This window comes from Canis lupus, chromosome 9, assembly GCF_003254725.2.
Source record: "Canis lupus dingo isolate Sandy chromosome 9, ASM325472v2, whole genome shotgun sequence".
NCBI lineage: Eukaryota > Metazoa > Chordata > Mammalia > Carnivora > Canidae > Canis > Canis lupus.
Genome location: NC_064251.1, coordinates 5,534,219 through 5,556,961, shown reverse-complemented (window position 1 = coordinate 5,556,961; position 22,743 = coordinate 5,534,219). Strand labels below are relative to the sequence as shown.

The 22,743-nt window shown below is 51.8% G+C and overlaps 2 protein-coding genes across 11 annotated transcripts in view; both read left to right on the top strand.

Annotated features, from left to right (window-relative positions):
- LOC112672806 (SAP30 binding protein) overlaps positions 1-6,389 on the top strand; it is a 36,068-nt gene extending 29,679 nt beyond the window's left edge. For both annotated transcript variants that reach the window (XM_025467993.3, XM_025467994.3), the window contains 6 exons: positions 493-584; positions 1,317-1,377; positions 1,853-1,904; positions 2,792-2,850; positions 4,281-4,365; positions 4,642-6,389. In XM_025467993.3, coding sequence (XP_025323778.1) covers positions 493-584; positions 1,317-1,377; positions 1,853-1,904; positions 2,792-2,850; positions 4,281-4,365; positions 4,642-4,823 — 531 coding nt within the window. In that variant the 3' untranslated portion in view covers positions 4,824-6,389. The remainder of the gene's footprint in view (positions 1-492; positions 585-1,316; positions 1,378-1,852; positions 1,905-2,791; positions 2,851-4,280; positions 4,366-4,641) is intronic.
- Positions 6,390-18,149: 11,760 nt separating this feature from the next.
- The window catches only part of ITGB4 (integrin subunit beta 4), a 30,185-nt gene continuing 25,591 nt past the window's right edge, over positions 18,150-22,743 (top strand). For 2 of the 9 annotated variants that reach the window (XM_049114548.1, XM_049114547.1), the window contains exons 1-3: positions 18,152-18,381; positions 19,514-19,604; positions 21,953-22,041. In XM_049114548.1, coding sequence (XP_048970505.1) covers positions 21,963-22,041 — 79 coding nt within the window. In that variant the 5' untranslated portion in view covers positions 18,152-18,381; positions 19,514-19,604; positions 21,953-21,962. Of the gene's footprint in view, positions 18,382-19,513; positions 19,605-21,952; positions 22,042-22,743 lie in introns of all 9 variants that reach the window. The other 7 variants (XM_025467999.3, XM_049114551.1, XM_049114544.1 and 4 more) reach the window with 6 other exon arrangements.

Below are 22,743 nucleotides of genomic sequence, written 5' to 3'. Positions count from 1 at the left end.
CCCTGTAGGAAGTTTGTGAGGCCAAATCCAAAAAATTCTACTCCTTCCTTTCTCTGAAAAGACCTACCCTTCCCAGGTCTCCCACTGAGGACCTAACCCCATGTTAAACTTAAACCAGTATTGAGCCCTTCCATTCCCCCTCAAAGCTTTGCCTAAATCCTCTTTGGATGATTCAGGAGCCAATTGAGGGGGAGTTTCATCCATGGTCTTCCCCATGGTTTCTCTGCCTTGACGTTTTACTGCCCCCGCTGCCAGCCATCCAGAGGGAGTCAGGAGAAAGCAAAACAAAAAACAAATTGGTCTCCATTTATCTTATTTGTGCTTGGCGCTGGTCAGAGGCTGGGTGGAGAAAGACAGCATGGCTGGAGTAGGGCTTCACGTGGCTCTGTGGGTCTCCTGTGCCCAGGCATCCACCCAGCATATGTGCCCACAGACTGGGATTGCCAGTGAGTAGGGTGGTGTCATAGGTGCCCTTCTGTTTCTCTTCCACAGGACAAGATCCAGAAGCTTTATGAACGGAAGATAAAGGAAGGAATGGATATGAACTATATTATTCAAAGAAAGAAAGAATTTCGGAACCCCAGGTGAGTTTCCCATGAGTCTGCAGGGTCAGTTGAGTCACCAGTATTGGACTAGGGACTAGAATACCCCCCATGGAGGTGGCAGGGAGAGGCCCAGCTACAATGTAACCTGTGCCCAAAGGGGCCATCACCCCAACTACAGTGACACAGAAACCGGGATGAAGAGTAGAGGCCGTGAGGCCAGAGCTAGGATGGAAGAGGCCTGGCTGGGGTCTCCTCCTCACTCTGCCCCTCCCAAGGCCTCCATCTCATCTCTAGAGTGAGGGAATTGGACTAGGCAGTCCCTGAGGGTTCCTCTTTCCCCGCCAAACTGTCACTGATTCTGCATGCAGGTGACAAGTTTTAGGAACAGTGCTGTGTCTGGGTCTTACTCCCTCCAGGGTCTGAGCAAGTGCCACACCTGTAAACAGTTTGGTCTGGTGGCATCAGGGCCCCGACCCAGCCACGCAGCCAGATGTGGGTCATATGTCAGATGTCTGGATAAGACCAAAAAACACCATACCAGTCCTGGCTCCTGGCTAACGATCCATCTTGCTGGAAGTGGCAAGGACTTGGAATGACTTAATGCCTGTGGACATTTCTCCTTTTATTAGGAAGCTTACTTGCAACAGTTTAGCTGGGTTTAAATGGTTCTTCTGAGCCTAAGAACTAGACGGTTCTGATCTCTCTCAGTCTGCTGCCACACAAGGCATGGTACTAGAGCCTGCACAGTGCCTTCTGGTATTGTTCTTTCAGCATCTACGAGAAGCTGATCCAGTTCTGTGCAATTGATGAGCTGGGCACCAACTATCCAAAGGTATGTCCTGCATGCAGAGGCTGAGGGCTGAGGGAGGATGCCCAGGGCCCTGTTTTCATTCTGCTGGATTCAGCCTGGAGCCACTGAAAGGCCCATGTAACAGTAGCACTGGCTGAAGAGCACAGCCCCCAGCTCTCTCATTTAAGTCCCTAATGCTCTGAAATAGTCCAGGAGAGAGATCGCAGCGACAGACCTGGCCCCAGGCCCCTGATTGGTTAGGACATGAGTGTGCATCACTGTGCTCCTAAAGCACAGCCCACAGAGAGGTATCACTTCCTCTGTGACTCCCAAGAGCAAATCGGCCACCCCCTTCGCTAGAGACCAGGGATAACAGCTGAGCCCTCATGCCCTTAAGGCAAGAGCCTCCAGGCCAGGAAAATCCATGGGAAGACTTGGGGAGAAGGGATGTGGGTTTCTAAGCCATTTGTCATTCAACGACCCTGGCTGGCTACAACATTAACTCTTACTTTTCCAGGATATGTTTGACCCCCACGGTTGGTCTGAGGACTCCTACTATGAGGCCTTAGGTAGGTGGCCCTTATCTGTCTCTCCTCCTGTCTGCTGTCAGCCAACAGGTATATCAGGGTCTCCTCTGTGTCAGGGCATTTCCAAGGGAGTGGGTATACGGTCTTGAATGAGATAGACCCACTGCGACTTAGGAGGCTTATGACCTGGCACAGAAGGCAGAGAAGGAATAGTCCTAGTAATGAGGGGTGTTGCGGTGGGGGGTGCAGGCTGGGCCAGCTAACCTGCGGAAGGAGGGGGACAGTCTTGCTGAGAAAGTCACGTTTGAGCTGAGGTTCGAAGGCGCCCAGAGGCCAGCCAGGCAGATGCAAAGAGTGTCTCAGGCAAGGGGACTGCATATTCTGAAGCCAGCGAGAAAGCATTTCCTCAGAGGTCCTCGTAGGGAGAACTGGGAGGAATTTCAAGGAGTCCAAGCTCTCCGATGGCAGACCTTAATCCAGCAGCCCACAGACCAGTTCTGGCCTGTAGGTGTGTTTTGTTTGGCCCACACACATTTTATCTTGCTCTAACTTGAATCAATTGCCAACGTTTTACCTCAAATCTGTAATCTCGGCTTCTCTTGGTCACTGGGCAGGTCATCCACACAGGGCCTGCATCCCCACATGGTGACAGCCAGTGCTCGGGAGCAACTGGCCCCTCCAAGACAAGGCCCCAGCGCCTGGGCCTTTCTGTGTGAGGCCTGTGCTCTCTGCTGGCCAGGGGCGGGCACTTCCGTTTGTCCATCACAAAAGGACAGTGAGCCCAGTGGCCCAGAGGCTAGCGCACACACTGAGCAAAAGCCCAGGGGAGGCAGCAAGTGCTGGTGTGGGGTCCCTCGGCTTCAGGTGGCCTTTCACGTGGGAGCTGTTCCGGGACTGCTTTTGTTAACATCTTCTCCTGTTTTTGTTAGCTAAAGCCCAGAAGATTGAAATGGACAAATTGGAAAAGGCCAAAAAGGAACGAACCAAAGTAAGTGATGGACTGATGTCCTAGGGGGAGGGGCAGGTATGTGGAGTGTCGTTCCTCGCCCCCCCACTTTCAGCTTGAAGGTACCTCTCAGTTGCTTCCATTTGGTTTCCTGGGGTCTTGTGGTTTGCTGCACTCCCCCCTCCCTCTGCTGCCTGCTACAGCTGCGGAGCCCTGCTGGCTCTGGGCATGGTCATCAGTGTCCTCCCTGGCCTGATAGAGTAGTGGGTCTTCCTCCTGAGATCTGATCTGCACAGTCTGCCTCCATGCTTCCTTGTAGGTCCCATGCCTGGTGGCCAGCTGACCCCTTATTTTAGGGTCTGAATAGCACTTCTTCTCAAGCAGCGTGATTTACTTTTTTTAAAAAAGCTCTGCATTTTATTTTTTTTAAGATTTTATTTAATCATGAGAGACACAGAGAGAGAGAGAGAGAAGCACAGGTACAGGCAGAGGGAGAAGCAGGCTTCATGCAGGGAGCCTGATGTAGGACTCAATCCTGGGTCTCCAGGATCATGCCCTGGGCTGAAGGCGGCACTAAACCGCTGAGTCACCCAGGCTGCCCAGCAGCGTGGTTTAGATCTTTGGAGAACAGAAATTTGGCGATGAGACTAAACATCCTCAGGGCGCTATGCCCTTTACGACCAGTCTCTGAGAGAAAGGGGCCTTGGCACCAGCTCTGCCCACCTTGGCTTTGCTCTGACCCTCCTGCAGCAGCTTAGCCTTCAGGATGCCTCCAACCCCCAGCAGAGGGGCGGCCACCCACCAGGAGCTGGTGCTGGGGTGATCAGGTTTTCTCGTTCTTAGTGCTTGATGGAGTGTCCCTTCTGTCTCTTTCCCTCCCCATTCCAAACCCCAGGCTTAGTGTGGGACATGTCTGCAGCACCTGGGAACCAGAGCTGTGCTTCTGCCACACGGGTGGGTACACCTCCACCCAAAATGTGAGGCAGGGCAGCAAGCTGGTTTGCCCTGCACGTGCAGAAATGTGGTGATGCTGGGAGCAGTCCAATGTCTAGAAGGCTGTCCTCAAAGTAGTAAAATTCAATTCTCTCTCCGTCTTCCTCTGCCCCTCCCCCCAAAAAAATAATAAAAAAAATCAAAGGGGCCCCTGGGTGGTCCCATGGGTTAAGCATCCAACTCTTGATTTTGGCTCAGGTTCTGATTTCAGGGTCATGAGATTGAGCCCCACCTTGGGCTCTGCACTGGGTGTGGAGCCTGCTTGAGTTCTCTCTCCCTCTGCCCCCCCACCTCTCCGGAACACAAAAAAATGTAATAAAAGTCTCCTCCAAGCACCTCTTGGACTCCTCTCCCTCTCTTAGCACAACAGGGCTGCTTCTCACTGCCTCCTCTGTACAGCACAAACTCAGCCCCGCTGGCCGAGGATGCGGATAAACTGCTTGGCACAGCCCTTATCTCTTCCCTTTCTCTCTCTCCAGATCGAGTTTGTGACAGGCACCAAGAAAGGTACCACAACCAACGCCACAGCCACCACCACCACCACAGCCAGCACAGCAGTTGCAGGTAAAGGGAGGCTGGTCTGCTTCTAGCCACACCACAGATGGAGCCGGGGTTTCCCTGCCTTGTTTGGGGGAGCAGAGCCCATGGAGATCTGGGCGTAGGCTCCACCTTGCTGTGTTCTTTTCTGACCCCAGAGTTTGCAAGGCATCATGGGAACTTGGGGTGGGGTCCCCACTTCACTGGCTACCCCTTCTGTAGGGGCCCCTAAATCCTGACCTAGAAAAGAGAATGTTGCTTGTCAGTTTATTGTCCTGACACTCATCCCTTGCTTCACTCCAGATGCCCAGAAGAGAAAGAGCAAGTGGGACTCCGCCATTCCGGTGACGACGATAGCGCAGCCAACCATCCTCACCACCACAGCCACCCTGCCAGCTGTCGTCACGGTGACCACCAGTGCCAGTGGCTCCAAGACCACTGTGATCTCTGCCGTGGGCACCATCGTGAAAAAGGCCAAGCAGTGACCTGAGGGACCAGCTTGGGGTGGCTTGGACATTTCTTTCCATCGAGGGGAGGAGCCACTTCAGGACTTGGGGAGACTGTGCAGCCCGGAGACCGACATTGGCACAGAGGTGCCGCCTTGTTTATTTCAGGACTGGGATCTGCTCCCCAGATGCCACCCCAAGAGGAGCCTCTTTGTGGCGTTGCAGCCAGGAAAAGGACATAGCTACAGAGGAGTCGGGTGCTGTGGACGGTGTCCACACACCACTTGAGGTCCGGTGCCCTATTAAAAGTGCCGTATTCTTCTGTCGGCATCTTGGCTGCACTGGCCTCTTCTGTGGTCTGTTTTCAGGCAGATGCGGAAGTTCCAAGTGCCCTCTCTATCTCCTCTTGTCGGGTTTACTACCTCAGGGTTGGTAGTGGAGTGGCCGAAGCCTGTGGCACTAGTCAGTGGGGGCAGCCCAGGAAGTGGCTGTGGTCATTCCCGGCATGTGCCTCTTGGCACGGGCAGGTGGGCGTCCAGAGAGTGGGGGAGGCCCCATGGTCCCGCTGGCCGCTGCCCTGATCCTGAAAGCCAGCCAGTTCTCAGACAAGAGCCGAGGTCTCTGCTCCCTTGAGGGAGATTGAGCCCTCCCAGACTCTTTAGACACACCCAGGCTTTTGAAGTCCGGCCCGTTACCAGAAGGCCTGGATTTGATCCCCAGGCTGCACAGGGAGCCCGAGAGGCATCCGCGCCTGGCCAAGGCTGCCCCGGTCCCTCAGTGCCCACCGAGCACAGCCAGCGGGCTCCACGCCGTGTGGGACATGAATCACCTCCTGCCCTGGCGGCGGCGGCTCATTGTTTACGTGAAAGCCAGGCTCTTGGGAGGATCCTGCCACCCCACCTTTCCTGTGCCTGTTATCTCTGCCCCACAGCAGCGCCTGGGCAGCGCCAGTGGCCGCCGGGCTCCTCTTGAGGCCAAAACAGATTTCCCAGCCGCTGTCAGCCCAGAAGTCTGGAGGGAATTCTCTCGCTTTTCTTGGCCCTTGGCAGCTGTCCAGCCCAGCGGAAGGGCTATGTGTCAGAGAGGGAAGCCGGGCTGTGAAGAGCCGTGTTGCTTCTGTGGCATGGGCAGAGGGTTAGAAAAGTGCTCCTAAAATTGCACCTGGTAACTGTCGCATAACCAGAGGAGTACCATGATCCTGCCCCACCATCCCCAAAATAAAAATTGACTCACACTTGTCCCCACCCTTGCCCCCCTCCACACACTTGGGCGCTAAGAGAGGTCAGTGTCATCCTCCCCTCCTTTGATGGGACTTTGCAACCCTGGAGAGGAGCTGCTGCCCCTTCAGTCCCAAGAGGGTCTCTGAAGGCTTCCTACCCTGCAGCCTCCAGCGGAGGCCCCTCTGTGGTGCAGGGGCACCGGGGTTGTGTGGGAGGCGGTGCAGCACAGTGGGCATGGCAGGAGACGTGGACTCTGCCCCTCTGCTCTGCTCTGGATCCTGGTTTAAACAAGTTGTGTTTTCAAGTTGTGTGTCTTGGGCCCTTATCTCTGTGAGTCTTCTCTGTCAATTCCTGTAATAAAGCTTTCTAATTATAATTAGGGCAATTGTGAGAAGTCCGTGAGATGATTTGTGCAAGAGCTGTATAAACTGTAACGTTCAAGTGCTTGGGGCCCCTGGGGGTTTCACTCGGGGAAGCGTCTGCCTTTGGCTCAGGTCACGACCCCCAGGTCCTGGGATTGAGTCCTGCATCAGGCTCCCTGCTCAGCGGGGCGTCTGCTTCTCCCTCTGCCTCCTCCCCCTGCTGACCTGTGCTCCAGTGCTCTCTCTCTCTTTCTTTCTCTCTCTCTCTCTCTCTCGAAGAAATAAAATCTTTTTTAAAAAATAAGTACAAATGTTTGACCCATCCGGTTCCTTCTTGATTTAGACCAAGGAGAGAAGCAGACTGCACAGCCACTAAGACTGGCCAGGGTCATGGCCCTTTGCTGTCCTCTGGGCAGCCCCTGCCCTGCGCCTGGACAGTCATGACCACTCAGCCAGTGAATTGGGCAGCCCCAAGGGGGCCGTGCTATTCCTCTTAGAAGCCTTGTGAGTTGGGTCAAGGCCTCTAATGCCTCTGAATTTGACTTCATTCTCCTGCAAAATTAGTTTAGTGCCTGCCCACACCTTAGTCCCACTAAGGCTGGCATGGAGTCTCTGTGGACACTGGATGTTGCAGGCACTAGGGACCCAAGTGATTTCTGCCTGGTTGGCCCCTGCTTTCAACTCCTCAACTCCCATCTAGACAAAATGAACTCTATCCCACCCACTCAGGCATCCCTACCCTCTTCCTATAGTTCTAACCATGGGTAATGACCTCAGGATCCATCCCAGGCCAATGGCTCCATACCTGGGATCCTGTGCTGTCCCCACGTCAGATGGGCCCCTTGGGAAACCCCTTCCCCATCACCATCATTCCTGCTTAGCTCTGGCCCTCATCCCCCATGTGGCAGGCTGCTTCCACCTCTTCTATGTCATCTCAGCCTCCCCACTCCCATCCAAGCTCCATCTGGCCTCACTCTACAACCCTTCACCAGCTCACATGGTCCTCTTCAGTGTGGCATTGCAAGGCCACAAATGGTCTTTCCACTCAGCCTCCGCCTCCAGCTCCTTTTCTCCACTGTCCCTGTCCCCATCCCCACCTATGTACATGTGGTTCTTCCAGATGCAGCTCAGACTTTCCTCCCGGACTCCCCTGGGTGTTAACTGCCCCCTTCTCTGGGCCTTGTAACCTCTGCACACGGGTTGCCAGGCTGAGACCACGCATGTCTACTGGTTCCCTTTGTGAATGGAGGCAAAGCAGTCAACCATGCTGTGCCCCAAGTGCCCAGGTGATTGGACTTCCAGTGACCTGCCCTCACAGCCTCCTGTTGTAGGTTGTCTGCACATTGGCAATTATTGATGTTCAGTGATGGGCACAGAGACGTTTATTATCCCCTCTAATTTTGTATATGTTTAAAATCTCAAAATAAAATAAAATAAAATCTCTTGGGAAGCTGGGTGGCTCAGCAGTTGAGCATCTGCCTTTGGCTCAGGGCCTGATCCTGGAGACCCAGGATCAAGTCCCACGTCGGGCTCCCTGCATGGAGCCTGCTCCCTCTGCCTGTGTCTCTGCCTTCTCTGTGTGTGTCTCTCATGAATAAATAAATAAAATCTTTAAAAATAAATAATAAAATCTCTTTAAAAAAATTAGAGGGAGCCTGGGTGGCTCAGTCAGTTAAACCTCTGCCTTCAGCTCAGATCATGATCTCCGGGTCCTGGGATTGAGTCCTGCATCAGGCTCCCTGCTTAGTGGGGAGTCTGCTTCTCCCTCTCCCTCAGCTCCTCCCCTGCTTGCTCTCTCTCTTTTTTTTTTTTAAGATTTTATTTATTGGGCAGCCTGGGTGGCTCAGCGGTTTAGCGCCGCCTTCAGCCCAGGGCCTGATCCTGGAGACCTGGTATCGAGTCCCATGTTGGGCTCCCTGCATGGAGCCTACTTCTCCCTCTGCCTGTGTCTCTGCCTCTCTGTGTCTCTCATGAGTAAATAAAATCTTAAAAATATATATTTTATTTATTCACGAGAGACACACAGAGAGAGGCAAGGACATAGGCAAAGACAGAAGTAGGCTCCATGCAGGGAGCCTGATGTGGGACTCAATCTGGGACCCCAGGATCACACCCTGGGCTGAAGGCAGATGCTTAACTACTGAACCAACCAGGTGTCCCTCACTCTCTCTCTTTCACTCTCAAATAAAGTAAAATAATAATAATAATAATAATAATGACACCTGGGCGGCTCAGTAGGTTGAACATCTGACTCCTGGTTTCAGCTTGTCATGATCTCAGTCATGAGATCAAACCCTGAATCAGGCTCCCCATCAGCACAGATTCCGATTCTCCCTCTCCCTCTGCTTCTCCCCCACCTCTCAAGTTCACTCTTTAAAATCAATGAATAAAGGGTGTGGGGGAGGGAGGGCGGGGGCTCAGTCAGTAGAGCATGTGACTCTTAATCTCAGGGTCATGAGTTCAAACCCCACGTTGGGTATGGAGCCTACTTTTTTTTTTTTAATTGTTTTTTAATTAAGAAAAAAAGGTCTGTGGAGCCAGAAAAAAGAATGAGGAAGATCTCCATGGACAGATTTGGAGTGATCTTAAGGAGAGATAAAATGAAAAGGGCAACGTGCAGAACACAGTATGGAATATGCTGTCTTTATGAAGAAAAGAAATGCTGTCTTACTTTTTACAAAACAAAAGAAAGAGATAAAAGAATAACATCCAAGAAATTAAGAAAATTCTCACTTGTTAAATTTGAACTGGAAACATCAATATGAACTCATGACCCCCCCAAAAAATTTCCCGGCCATGTCCATTGAAAGGGCCCACAAGCAATGGCCCCCAGTGGCAGTGAGTACATACATGAAGCACTGGGATCTTCACCTCTAATGTGATTTTCCACTAAAAGGACCAGGGCTCCTTAGAGAAAGAATCTTAGATCCCGAAATCTAAGTGGGATTGGGACAGTTTGTTACAGAAAGCAAGGAAGACTAACCGGAGTGTTTCAAAGGTCAGTTGAACTGGTTTGAAGGGATCTCCCACTGGCCAAATGTGATTAAATTTGAACATTCAGAAAGAATCAAATTATTGTCCAAAAAGGAAAAAACCCCTTGTTCCCTGTACACTACTACTCCTAACACCCACAAAACACTTCTGAAACCAAATGTGTGGGTTTTCCACATCATGTAATTCTGACACCAACTGCCTGTAGTTTGTGAGAGCTTAATCCAAGACTGCAGCCTCCCACTCAAATGCTAGTTGTTAAGGCTGCTACTTCGGCCTAACTGGCTATAAATTGGGGGTTCCCTTGACCCCTTCCTCAAATTCAATAATTTGCTAGAGTGGCTCACAGAGTTCAGGATAACAGTTTATTTATTGAATCACTGGTTTATAAAAGAATACGACTAAGTAAGAGTCAAATAGATGCATAGGGGCTCACTATGGAGTAAGTGGCTTGGAGCTTCCATGCCTTCTCTGGGCACACCACCCTCCCAGTGGGTCAGGTGTTCAACACCATGGAAACTCTCTGAACCCCCTTTGGTTAGGGTTTTTATAGCGGCTTCATTACTAGGCGTGATGGATTAAATCATTTACCACTAGTGATGGAACGCAATCACCAGCCCAAAGGTCGGTGGGGGCAGAGGTAGGGGTTGGGGGACGTTTGAGGCTGAAAGTGGCAACTCTAATCACGTGGTTGGTTCCCCTGACAACCAGCGCCCCCATCCTTCATGGCTTTCCAAAAGTCACCTCATTAGCATAAACTCTGTGGTGATCCGAAAGGGGCCTGTTATGAATAACAAAAGACACTCCTTTCACCTTTATAGCTCCAGAGCTGCTCCAGGAACCGTGGACAATGACCCAATATAGATCTCTTATTATATCACATCACCATTGTACATTATCGAATAAATAAAAAATTATTCATGCAAAACAAAATTATTCACGCGTAGTATTTGAAAAAAAGAGAAGAAAAAAATGTATTCGTCACCATTGGAGTGGAATATGTTAACTCCTTACTCCAAAATTGACAGTGAAAAGAATTCACCCTTTGGACACTACTGATAGAATTATAAAATAATGCAACTGCTCTAAAAAATAGTATAGTGGTCCTCAAAAAATTAAACACAGGACTACCATGTGATCCATCAATCCCACTTTAGGCTATATACCCAAAATAACTGAAAGTAGAATGGAGAAGATCTATTAGCACACTGTGTTCATATAACAGCATTATTCACAACTTCTAAGAGGTGGGAACAACCCAATGCCCATTAACAGATGAATGGATAAAAAAAAAAAAAAACAGATGAATGGATAAACAAATGTAGTATTTAGATATTTAGGAATATTATTCAACCCTAAGACGGCAGGAAATCTTGCCACATGCAACACAGTTGGACATTATGGGAAGTGAAATAAGCCAATGAGAAAAAGACAAATACTGCATGACACCACTTATATGAGGTCTCTAAAGTAGTCAAATTTATTGAGACAAAAAATAGAATGGTAGCTAACTAGGGGCTGGAGGAGGAAGAAATGAGGAGCTGTTTAATGTGTATAGAGTTTCAGTTCTTTTTTTTTTAAATTAATTATTTATTTATTTATGATAGAGAGAGAGAGAGAGAGGCAGAGACACAACACAGGCAGAGGGAAAAGCAGGCCCCACGCAGGGAGCCCGATGCCGGACTCAATCCCAGGACTCCAGGATCCCGATCCTGGGACTCCAGGATCACGCCCTGGGCCAAAGGCAGGCGCCAAACCGCTGAGCCACCCAGGGGTCCCCGAGTTTCAGTTCTTAAAATGAAAAGTTCTGGAGACCTATTGCCCAGCTGTTGAACTGTACATTTACAAATTATTAAAATGGTAATTTTTATGTTTTCACCACAATTAAGATCTTTTGGGTCATTTTGTAATAAATTTTGGGGGGCATCTGGGTGGCTCAGTCAGTTGAGTGGCTGCCTTGGGCTCAGGTCATGATCCTGGGGTCCTGGGATGGAGTCCCGTGTCTGGCTCCCTACTCAGCGGGGAGTCTGCTTCTCCCTCTCCCTCTGCCACCACCCTCCCATGCATGCTCTCTCTCTCGATTACTCTCTCTTTCAAATAAATAAGTAAAATCCTTAAAAAAAAAATAGTGACTTTTAAAAGTTTCTACCTTACGGCTCCTAGATGGCCCAGTCGGTTAAGTGTCCACCTTCCGCTCAGGGTCATGATCTCAGGATCCTGGAATCAAGCCCAAAGTCCTGCTCCCAGCGCAGCAGGGAGTCTCTTCTCCCCCTCCCCCACCCATGCTCCTTCTCTCTCTCTCTCTTAAATAAATAAATAAATAAATAAATAAATAAATAAATAAATAAATAAATAAAATCTTTAAAAAAGGGACGCCTGGCTGGCTCAGCAGTTGAGCATCTGCCTTTGGCTCAGGGCGTGATCCTGGAGTCACAGGATCAAGTCCTGCATCGGGCTCCCCGCATGGAGCCTGCTTGTCTCTCTAGCTATGTCTCTCATAAATAAATAAATAAAATCTTTTAAAAAAAATCTTTAAAAAAAAATGTTTCTACCTTGTTCGAGGAAAGCATTAGCATCCTAGAAACTTAGGCTAGAAAGCAAAGGCTTTTGGTGAATGCACTAACCTCCACCACCCTCTTACCGATGGGTCCCCAACCTGAGCAGCAGCCTTCAGCGGGGTCCCCGCCCTCCAACACCCTCCTCCTCCCAGCCCAGCCCAGTCATCTCTGCTGCAAACTGGCTGGTTCTCCTCCCTAATGGGGTTTTGTGCAATTCAGAGATTTTCATAAACTGACACTCTTATTTGTATAGGCTTTAGTGGAAAGGAGATCTCGGTAGTAAAAAAACCCAGGACCTCCCTTAAGTCTCAAACAGGTTTTGACTCCTAATTCCCGGGTTTTACATATTTTCCTAGTTTACTACTTACTGAATTGTGAATAAGACTTCAGCCCCTTTTACTATTCAACATTCTTAGAGTCTGAATTATTGTTTTTTAAGATTTTATTTTTAAATCATCTCTACCGGGATCCCTGGGTGGCGCAGCGGTTTGGCGCCTGCCTTTGGCCCAGGGCGCGATCCTGGAGACCCGGGATCGAATCCCACGTCGGGCTCCCGGTGCATGGAGCCTGCTTCTCCCTCTGCCTGTGTCTCTGCCTCTCTCTCTCTCTGTGACTATCATAAATAAATAAAAATTAAAAAAAAAGATAAAACATTTAAAAATAAATAAATCATCTCTACCCTCAACATGAGGCTTCTGGACTGAGCCAGCCAGGTGCCCCCTTAAAGTCCTATTTTAGGGGTGCCTGGGTGATTCATTTGGCTAAGCGTCTGACCTGGTTTCCACGAAGGTCTTGATCTCAGGATTGTGAGTTCAAGCCTAATGCTGGGCATGGAGCCTACTTAAAAAAAAAAAAAAAGTCTTATTTTAGTTTTACATTTCAGACTTGTTCAATAAAATACAAAATAATAAAAAATAAATAAAAAGTAAAATTGGAGTGACTGGGTGCCTCAGTTGGTTAAGCATCTGCCTTTATTTCAGGTCATGGTCCTGGGGTCCTAGGATGGAGCCCTGCATCAGGCTCCCTACTCTGTGGTGTGCCTGCTTCTCCTTCTCCCTCTGCCCCTCCCCCCTACTCCAGCTCTTGCCCACCCACGCTCTCTCTCTTTCTCTCTCTCTCTCCTCAAATAAATAAATAAAATCTTTTTAAAAATAAATAAAAATACAAAGTAAAGGACAGCCCGGGTGGCTCAGCGGTTTGGTACTGCCTTTGGCCCGGGGTGTGATCCTGGAGACCTGGGTTTGAGTCCCATGTCGGGCTCCCTGCATGGAGCCTGCTTTTTCCTCTGCCTGTGCCTCTCTCTCTCTCTCTCTCTCTCTGTCTCTCATGAATAAATTTTTAAACAATTAAATTAAATTAAATTAAATTAAATTAAATTAAATTAAATTAAATTAAAAAAAACAAAGTAAAAGTCTCTAGAACCCAGAAAGAAGCATTTATCCTATATTTTGGGGGCCTGGGATTTTTCTTTTAATTAGTTTTTTTAAAGTAGGTTCTGCATCCATACCCAATGCAGGGCTTGAACTCACAACCCCAAGATCAGGAGTCACATTCTCTACTGAATGAGTCAGCCATATCCTATATTTTTGGAGGCACATCGTTCATCCTCTGTTGATGAAGGGAGCTTTTTTTTTTTTTAAGATTTTGTTCATTTATTCCTGGGAGACACCCAGAGAGAGGCAGAGGGAGAAGCAGGCTTCCTGCAGGGAACCCGATGTGAGACTGGATCCCAGGACCCCAGGACCACTACGGGAGCTAAAGGCAAATGCTCAACCACTGAGCCTCGCAGGTGCCCTGTTTTTGTGTTTGTTTGTTTGTTTGTTTGTTTGTTTAATCAGAAGGATGCCTTCTGGGACACCTGGGTGGCTCAGCGGCTCAGAGGTTGATTGTCTGCCTTTGGCTCAGGGTGTGATCCCGGAGTCCCAAGATCAAGTCCTACATCAGGCTTCTTGCATGGAGCCTGCTTCTCTCTCTGCCTATGTCTCTGCCGCTCTCTGTGTATGTCTTTCATGAATAAATAAATTTTAAAAACTTTTTTTTAAAGAAGGATCCCTTCTATTAATGTAGAAACAGAAAATCACCATTCTTCAACCCCCAAATTCAGGCAAAGATCAACAAGATATGCTGATGAAAACCGTTCAGTGAAAGTTTGCTGGGAAGCGGGCAGTGTGACAAAGCATAATCACCCCCTCTACCTTACTTCTTAATCACAAAGTAAATAACATACTTTTACAATGGAGAGACACGGCAGTCACTTCCTTAATAATCTCTAACAGTGAGGCAGCTGATATTGTGTGCCACCCAATAAAACACACCCAGCCCCATCTAGAACTATCCTTGCCAAAAATCTTTCGCCTAAAGCTAATCAGGCTTTTAGCCATAACTTCCAGTTTACAGGAGGCTAAAAAACACACAAAATCAATTCCAATGATAGCATTAAGGAGCAATCTTGGGACATTCTGCAGCTCCACTGCCCTGTCTCTTTAAAAGGTCAATGGTAAAAAAAAAAAAAAAAAGAAAGAAAAAAAAGTCAACGTAGGGGGAAGGGGAGGAGACTTCTAAAGTGAGATCAAGATATAAAGCAATCAAATGCAATGGATTGGACTCAAATTCAAAAGGAAATGGTTAAAAGAAAGCTTAAGAAAAAGCAAATGGTTATAACAGGCATTTTGGGGACAATTAAGAAAATTTAATATGGACTGAATCATGGATAGTAAGACATTTGTGTTCATTTTCTTTTTAAGATTTTATATATTTATTCATGAGAGACACAGAGAGAGGCAGAGACACACAGGCAGAGGGAGAAGCAGGCTCCATGCAGGGAGACTGGGGGACTGGATCCTGGGACTCCAGGCTCACGCCCTGAGCCAAAGGCAGCCACTCAACATCCTCATCCCTTGGGGGGCTGTTCTTGGGAGATGCATGCATCGAGAGATGAAATGTCCTGGTCTCTTAAAACTTAAATTCAAATAAAAAGATGTATAAATATATAACATATATAAATAAAATGTTAACTCTTGCATCTAGGTGGTAAAAAATACAAGTGATCTTTGTACTCTCAACTTTTTTTGTATGCTTGCCAATATTCAAAATTTAAGGTTCGGGGAGGGGCGCCTGAGGGGCTCAGTCGATTAATTGTCTGCCTTCAGCTCAGGTCTTGATCTCCCCATCCTGGGATTGAGCCCCAAATTGGGCTTCCTCCTCAGCAGGGAGTCTGCTGGTCTCTCTCCCTCCTCCCTCTGCCCCTCCCCACTGCTTGTTTTCTTCCTCTCTCTCTCTCTCTCAAATATATAAATAAAAATATTTTTTTGAAAAGGTAGGGGGGGCACCTGGGTGGCTCAATCACTGAGATAAAAAGATAAAAATCTTACAAAAAAAACTTTAAAAAAGGGGGGGGATAATTTCTTTTATTTTTAATTTTTTTAATTAAAATTTTTAAAAGATTTTATTTATTCACAAGAGACACAGAGAGAGAGAGAGAGAGAGAGAGAGAGAGAGAGAAAGAGAGGCAGAGACACAGGCAGAGGGAGAAGCAGGCTCCATGCAGGGAGCCTGAGGTGGGACTTGATCCCTGGGCTCCAGGATCAGGCCCTGGCTGAAGGCAGTGCTAAACCACTGAGCCACCTGGGCTGCCCATATTTTTATTTTTTTAAATATTTTATTTATTTATTCATGATAGACACAAAGAGAAAGAGGCAGAGACATAGGCGGAGGGAGAAGCAGGCTCCATGCAAGAAGCCCAATGTGGGACTCAATCTGGATGCTCAACTGACTGAGCCATCCAGGTGCGCCTGGGGAGAAAAATAATTTAAAAGTAGCCTATTGAGGGGATCCCTGGGTGGCGCAGCGGTTTGGCGCCTGCCTTTGGCCCAGGGCGCGATCCTGGAGACACGGGATCGAATCCCACATCGGGCTCCCGGTGCATGGAGCCTGCTTCTCCCTCTGCCTATGTCTCTGCCTCTCTCTCTCTGTGACTATCATAAATTTAAAAAAAAAAAAAACAAAAAAACAGTAGCCTATTGAGCAATCCCCTGGCCCTGGGGAGAGACCAGGCCTAGCAACTATCCACCTGAGGGGCCTCTCTGTCAGTTAGAGAGGCGGTTGACAATAGGTCTTTAGAATGGGCACCAGACTTTTTGGATCACATATCCACTATTCATCATTTAACTTATTTGTAAAAACACGTCCCACTCTAGAATAAGTGATGTTCATTGTCAAACACAAAAATAGCGGATCATCAGGCTGGAGAATAAACAGTCCACTTTGGAGGCCCATCGTTAAGCAGAGGGTGTTTGGCCGGCTTAGTCAGTAGAGCAAAGGACTCTTGATCTCAAGGCAGTGGGTTTAAGCCTCATGTTGGGCATAGAGCTTACTTTAAAAAAAAAAAAAAAAAAAAAGGAAGCCAACAGGCAGTGTGTTTCATTCTTCTGGGGGTATCTTCAAACCTCCTAATCATGTTTAGAAGGTTCTGACAATGAGGAGAGGAAAGGAAAGGGCTGCTAAGCCCAGTGAGTCTGTGGCTCTGTTGCCTCAGGGCTTGGGTCTTCTTCTCCAGGAGGGTGCCTCACTCCCCCACCCCCGGTGGAGTGGGGTATCACTTACCCAAGCCCTCTAATGGATGGTGCTGGGGGCTGCTCTCTGAGCTCATATTTCCCAGAGTGGACTGAGCACCTACTGGAGTAGCCCAGGCCCTGGGTACTTGTGCTGGCCTGGCATGCCCAGACCTGAGTGCCTCAACCAAACTGGGGCTCCTGCCACTGTGCTTCCAAATCTAGGAGCCAGCCTCTCCAAGCACCTGGCCTGTGCAGAGCAAGGTGGCAAGGGTGACTGTGGCTCATACAGTTGCAGGGAACATTCATGTGTCCATGGCACTTCCATATCCAGTCCCACCTACTCCCGTGATCACTCTGAGAGCTGGCAGTGCAGCTGGCAGATGAGAGCGCTGACAGTTGGGAAGCTTTGTGTGGCAATCCCATTTGGTTTCAGCCACACTTTCATTGAGCATCCGCTATGTGCCAGGCACTGTGCTAGGTGCTGGAAATAAAAAGATGGGCTAGGGATCCCTGGGTGGTGCAGCGGTTTAGCGTCTGCCTTTGGCCCAGGGCGCGATCCTGGAGACCTGGGATCGAATCCCATGTCGGGCTCCCGGTGCATGGAGCCTGCTTCTCCCTCTGCCTATGTCTCTGCCTCTCTCTCTCTCTGTCTCTGTGACTATCATAAATAAATAAAAATTAAAAAAAAAAAAAAGATGGGCTAGAGAGTGTCAGTCATCAGGCCTCACTGTCTAGCGGGGAAGAGAAGCCCCTAAATAGATCATTTCAAGCCAGTGGGCAAATGACAAGAAAAAGCCATGCCCTGGGCTGGGGGGGCGGGGGCAGGGGCTACCAGCTACAGGGACCCATAATGCAACTAAGGGTAGTGCAGGGAAGTCAAGGAGGCTCTCTGGGGCATGTGACATCAGCACAATGCCTTCAAGTACAGGAAGGATAAATCAGGCTGTTTGGGGGCAGAGGGGAGGGAGGATAGAGACACCTGGAGCAGAGGTACCAGCCTCCAGCAAAAGCGTGGCGGCAGCTTGAAGCTGCATGGTTTGGGCAGGGCTACCCACGGGGTGTTGTGTGACCTCGTTGGCAGGTGGGAGCAGAGTAGACCAAGTCGAGGTCATGGAGCAACTTGAGAGGCTCCAGCTTGAACACGTGTGGCACTTGAAAGATCTCAGGCAGGGGTCAGATCCGTGAACCGGCTTGTCAAGAACAACTATTAACAACGTGAGTGCGCGCTATCAGGTCGGTGCTGGCCCCTTGATGGGTATTAGCTTGGAAGGAGGTTTAAGAACCTTGCCTGAGGACACTCGGGCGCGGTCCTTACTGGGCTCTCCCGCTGGACACACACGTGGAGGGGGCTGCTGCGCGGCCCCGGCGGATGGCAGATGGGGCCGGGGCATCCCTGGCCCGGTGCCTCGCGCCCGCAGGGACGGAAGCCACGCGCACGGTCGCCGGCCGTCGGGGCAGTGGCGCTGCTCACGGCGCAGCGTCGGGAGGTGGGCGGGCGGCGGCCGGGGCAGGGGGCTGGGAGGCCACGCCGGGCCGGGGCAGCCGGGCAGCCCGCAGGAGGGGGAGGCGCGGCGCCCGGGGCTGGACGGGGGGGGGGGGGGGGGGTGGCTCCTCCCCCGCCCCCGCCGCCGTGGGTCGGGGCGCCGGGCTGGGCGCCGCGGGAGCCGCAGCCTTTTCCGGGGGGCGGGCCCGGCAGCGGCGGCGCCCCGGCTCCTGCCCCGACAGGTGCGCGCCGCGCGCAGGAATGCGACGGGCCTGACTCACCAGCGCCTCCTTCCCACCTGCGGCCCGGCCCATAAAGCGGTGCCCCCCCGCGGCCGCCGCCGCCCTCCGGACCGTCCCCGGCTCGCCCGCGCCGCAGCGGGAGCAGCCGAGCGGAGCCCAGCGCGGGGAGGGCGCGAGGCCGCGCCGAGGTAGGTCGGCTCCGACCCGGGCGGGCGCCGGGGGCTGCGGGCGGGGCGCGGGGCGCGGGGCGCGGGGCGGGGCAGTCGGGGGTCGCCGGGCTGCACCCCGCCCGCGCCTCCCGTGCCCCGGGACCGCCTGAGCTGGGCGTCCAGGCTGGGCCCCGGGGGCGAGGAGGGCAAAGTGAGTGCCCACCCCAACTCCGGGGACCCTTTCGGGAGGGCCGGGTGGCTTTTGTTTGCTCAGCTCTTCCCTTTGTAAAGGCTGGCAGGCCTTGGCCCCATCGGCCGGGGCAGATGCCGGGCTGCCAGGGTGTGCCCAGGGGTGGCTGGGGGCAGCAGGGCGGTGGAGCTGGAGAAGGCGCTTGGTCTTGAGCCCTCGGGGCTGGAGGGCCGCAGGGAGAGAGGCCTGAGCGTGGGGTGGGTGTGCGGGAGAGGTGGGCAGAGGCTAGGCAGTGGCTGGCAGGCCTTCGGGGCTGGGCCCACTGGGGTTTGCAAAGAAGGTGAGGGGAGCGGCCACCCAGACGCAAAGGATCTCCATGTTTGGCCGGGCCTGGCCTGCTGTGTGCAGTTCCATGGTCCATCTGGGACCTGGGGAGTCCCTGATTCCCCTCTGGGCCAAGCACATGCCTGCTGAGATCTGGGGAGTCCCTGACTCTCCTCTTGGCCAAGTACATGCCTGCCCTCCTCCCAAAGTCATCTCAGGACACCCTTCCTCCAGGAAGCCCTCCTGACCTCAGTCAGCTGCCTCCGGGGCTAGGCCCACCGCTTCACCCTCCTCCAGTGCTTGCCCCCTTTCCCACTCAGCTCCTGGTTGCCCTCTGGCTGTGGTGCAGGGACCTCCAATGGCTTTGATGGCTTCGGAGAGCGGGGCTGGGCTCCTTCCCACCCTGCCATGACCTTGCCACACCCAGAGCCCGAGGATCTGACTGAGCTAGAAGTGAAGGCTGAGAGTCTGTGTCCATCCTTGGGGCTGAGAGAAGAAGCAGAGCAGGGGGACGGCGAGGAAGGGGTGCCTGTCTCCTTGGCCCCCATTTCCTTGGGTGATAGAACAGCCAAGGGGCCAGGGGATGGGAAGGCAGGAGGGGCGGGGGCTGTGGTGGCAGGTACAGGTGTGCTAAGCAGGGGTCCTGTGGGATGGCAGGAAGCGTGACTGTGGTTCTGGAAGAGCTCCCGGGGTGGCCCGCGGAGTGCAAGTCCTGAGTACCTGGCCCAGCCTGCGGCCACAACTTCCGGTAAGCCCATAGTCCTAACTTTTCCGTGAAATCTCATTGTTTTTAATACTGACAGCTACTTTTAAAACTTTTAAAACACAAGTTGAGTCAAACCAGACACTCTTGAGTGCATAACCAGCCCCCTAACTGCCATCTTATGGCCTCTGAGGATAACATGGAGGTTAACGCCGGGGCGGGGGGGTCTGGATGGCCCTCATTTGGTTGGAGCTCCCCGACTCCTGGCTGTGGGATGAAGAAGTCCTGCAGCCTTGTGCCCCATCTGTGTCTCCTCATCTGGGAAGTGGGGGTAATGCAATCATCCCCCCCTGGATTCCCGGGCAGAGGAAATACCAATCACGTAGGTGAAGTGCTGGGCGCCTGCCTGCTGTGTGCCCAGCCCTGTGGGCTCAGGAGGGTGAGTAAGAGCAGGGTTCAGCCCTCCAGTGCCCGAACCTGGTGTGTTATGGTGCCCCCGGGAGGTCCAAGTTTGCAGCCTGTATTGTGTAGCATGTGGGTGTGGTGCCTACACCCCAAGGCTGCAGAAAAGTCATTTCCCCCAGAGACTCCTCCACCTTGGCTGGCTCAGGGCTCCCTTACCCTAGGTCCCTCAGAGGTGACAGCTCCTCCCCAGCCTGTGGATGTGTTGGGGCTGCTAGTGGCCTCCTGGGAGCCACATGCCTTAGGGGGAGGGAGGCTATGCCTTCCTGCCCCCTTCCACAAGCTTCCCTAAACCTAGAGGGAAGCTTAGTGGGAGGGCCTTAGGTCTGCACAGCCTGGGGCTGCTGCTGCCCCGCAGGCCAGGGACTGAGGAGCGGTCCCAGGAGGAAGCCAGTGAGCATGCAGGGACTGGTCCTGGAGAAAGAAGCCAGGGCCCTTATGTCTGCCCTCAGCTCTGCAGGCCTGGTGTCTCTGCCAGTACCTTCTCTTCCCGAGGCAGCAGGCCACCCCATCGTTTTTTTTTTTTTTTTTTTTTTTAAGATTTTTCATATATCTATTCTTAAGAGACACAGAGAGAGGCAGAGACATAGGCAGAGGGAGAAGCAGGCTCCCCACAGGGATCCTGTTGCGGGACTGGGTCCCAGGACCCCGGGACCACAACCTGAGCCAAAGGCAGATGCTCAACCACTGAGGGACCCAGGTGCCCTGGCCACATCTTTTTAAAAGGCTCTCAGGGATCCCTGGGTGGCGCAGCGGTTTGGCGCCTGCCTTTGGCCCAGGGCACGATCCTGGAGACCTGGGATCAAATCCCACGTCGGGCTCCCGGTGCATGGAGCCTCCTTCTCCCTCTGCCTATGTCTCTGCCTCTTTCTCTGTGTGTGACTATCATAAATAAATAAAAATTAAAAAATAAAAATAAATAAAAGGCTCTCAGTGTGGACGCCTGTGTGGCTCAGTGGTTGAGCAGCTGCCTTTGGCTCAGGGTGGGATCCCGGGTAGGGGGATTGAGCATCCACCCCCTGCATTGGGCTCCCTGCGGGGGGCCTGCTTCTCCCTCTGCCTGTGTTTCTACCTCTCTCTCTCCGTGCCTCTCAGGAATAAATAAATAAAATCTTAAAAAAAAAAAAAAAAAGGACTCAGGGATGCCAGTGCCTGCCCTGAGGTCACCAATGAGCTGAGATGGTGTAGTAGCAAGCCAGAGGCAGGCAGTCTTCCTGGGGAGGCTGACAGTGTGCGTGTGTGTGTGTGTGTGTGTGTGTGTGTGACAGAGACAGAGACAGGGAGGCTTGCCATCTAGCTCCAGGCTAAATTCTGAAAGGATGATCTGCTCAGGCACCCCAAAAACTCAATTCTGGTGCAGCCAGGGTAGGGGGCAGGGCAGGGGACCCCACCAGTGATGGGCTAGGCAGTCATTGCACAGCCTAGCTGAGTGCAGCCAGCTCCCCACTCCCCTCTGCAGGCACCAGACCTTGGGAGGGCACCCCCTCCTCCTGGCCCCACTGCCTTCATCAAAAGAGCAAGACAGAGAGGGGCCAGGAGGGTAGAGAGCCAGGCCCTCGAGGGGTGGCCCCCTGTCAGGTGAGACCTGACCCAGGCCCACCGGGATCTGAAAGCAAAGGTGGAATAAGCCTTGCCCTGCCCTCAACGAGACCAGCACAAGAGACCTGGCATTAGGACAAGCTCAGAGCCCGCAGTCCTCAGTGACCAGAGGGTGGGGCCTCCCTGGGGCAGGTGTAGGCCTTTGGGGCCAGTCACTCCAGGGATGGCAAAAGGAGTTGGGGGCCCTGGACCCTGCCACTTGCAGACTGGCTGGCTTTAGAAGGTCACTGAAGCTGTCAGTTTCCACCCCTCTGTGGTGAGAATGCTGGAGCTCTGAACTGGCAGGCACCTGGGCTGTGGAACGTCTTATGTCTGTTATTGCTGTTATACAGGAGGAAGAGGATGGCAGGACTGAGTCCCCACCCATGGACCTGGCTGCTGCTGGCAGTCCTGATGACTGTCAGCTTCCCCGGGGAAATGGGTAAGTCTGGCACCCCTCTACAGTGCCCTTCTGGGCGGGGGCACCCCTTTCAAGGCACTGCCCTCACACGGAGGCTTTCCACAGGGTGTCTTACCCCGACACTCATTTGGCCATTCAACAAACAGCCACGGCCCACTTCAAGGGCTGGGGAGCAGTGAGCCTGAGCCTGTGGCCCAGAGCACGGAGGGAGGAAGACCTGCTCTAGAGGAGGGAAAAGCTGCCCACTCAGAGGACTCAGGCACTTGCAGGGTAGTTTTTTAATGGGAATTTGGAGGAATTCTTTTTTTTTTTTTTTAAGATTTTATTTATTTATTCATGAGAGACACACAGAGAGAGAGAGAGGCAGAGGGAGAAGCAGGCTCCATGCAGGGAGCCCGATGCGGGACTCGATCCAGGGTCTCCGGGATCACACCCTGGGCCTAAGGCAGGCGCCAAACCACTGAGCCACCCAGGCATCCCTGTCCTTTTGGAATTCTTTTTTTTTTTTTTTTTAAAGATTTTATTTAGGGCAGCCCCGGTGGCACAGCGGTTTAGCGCTGCCTGCAGCCTAGGGCATGATCCTGGTAGACCCTGGATCAAGTCCCACATCGGGCTCCCTGCATGGAGCCTGCTTCTCCCTCTGCCTGTGTCTCTGCCTGTGTGTGTGTGTGTGTGTGTGTGTGTGTGTGTGTGTGTGTGTCTATGAATAAATAAATAAATTAT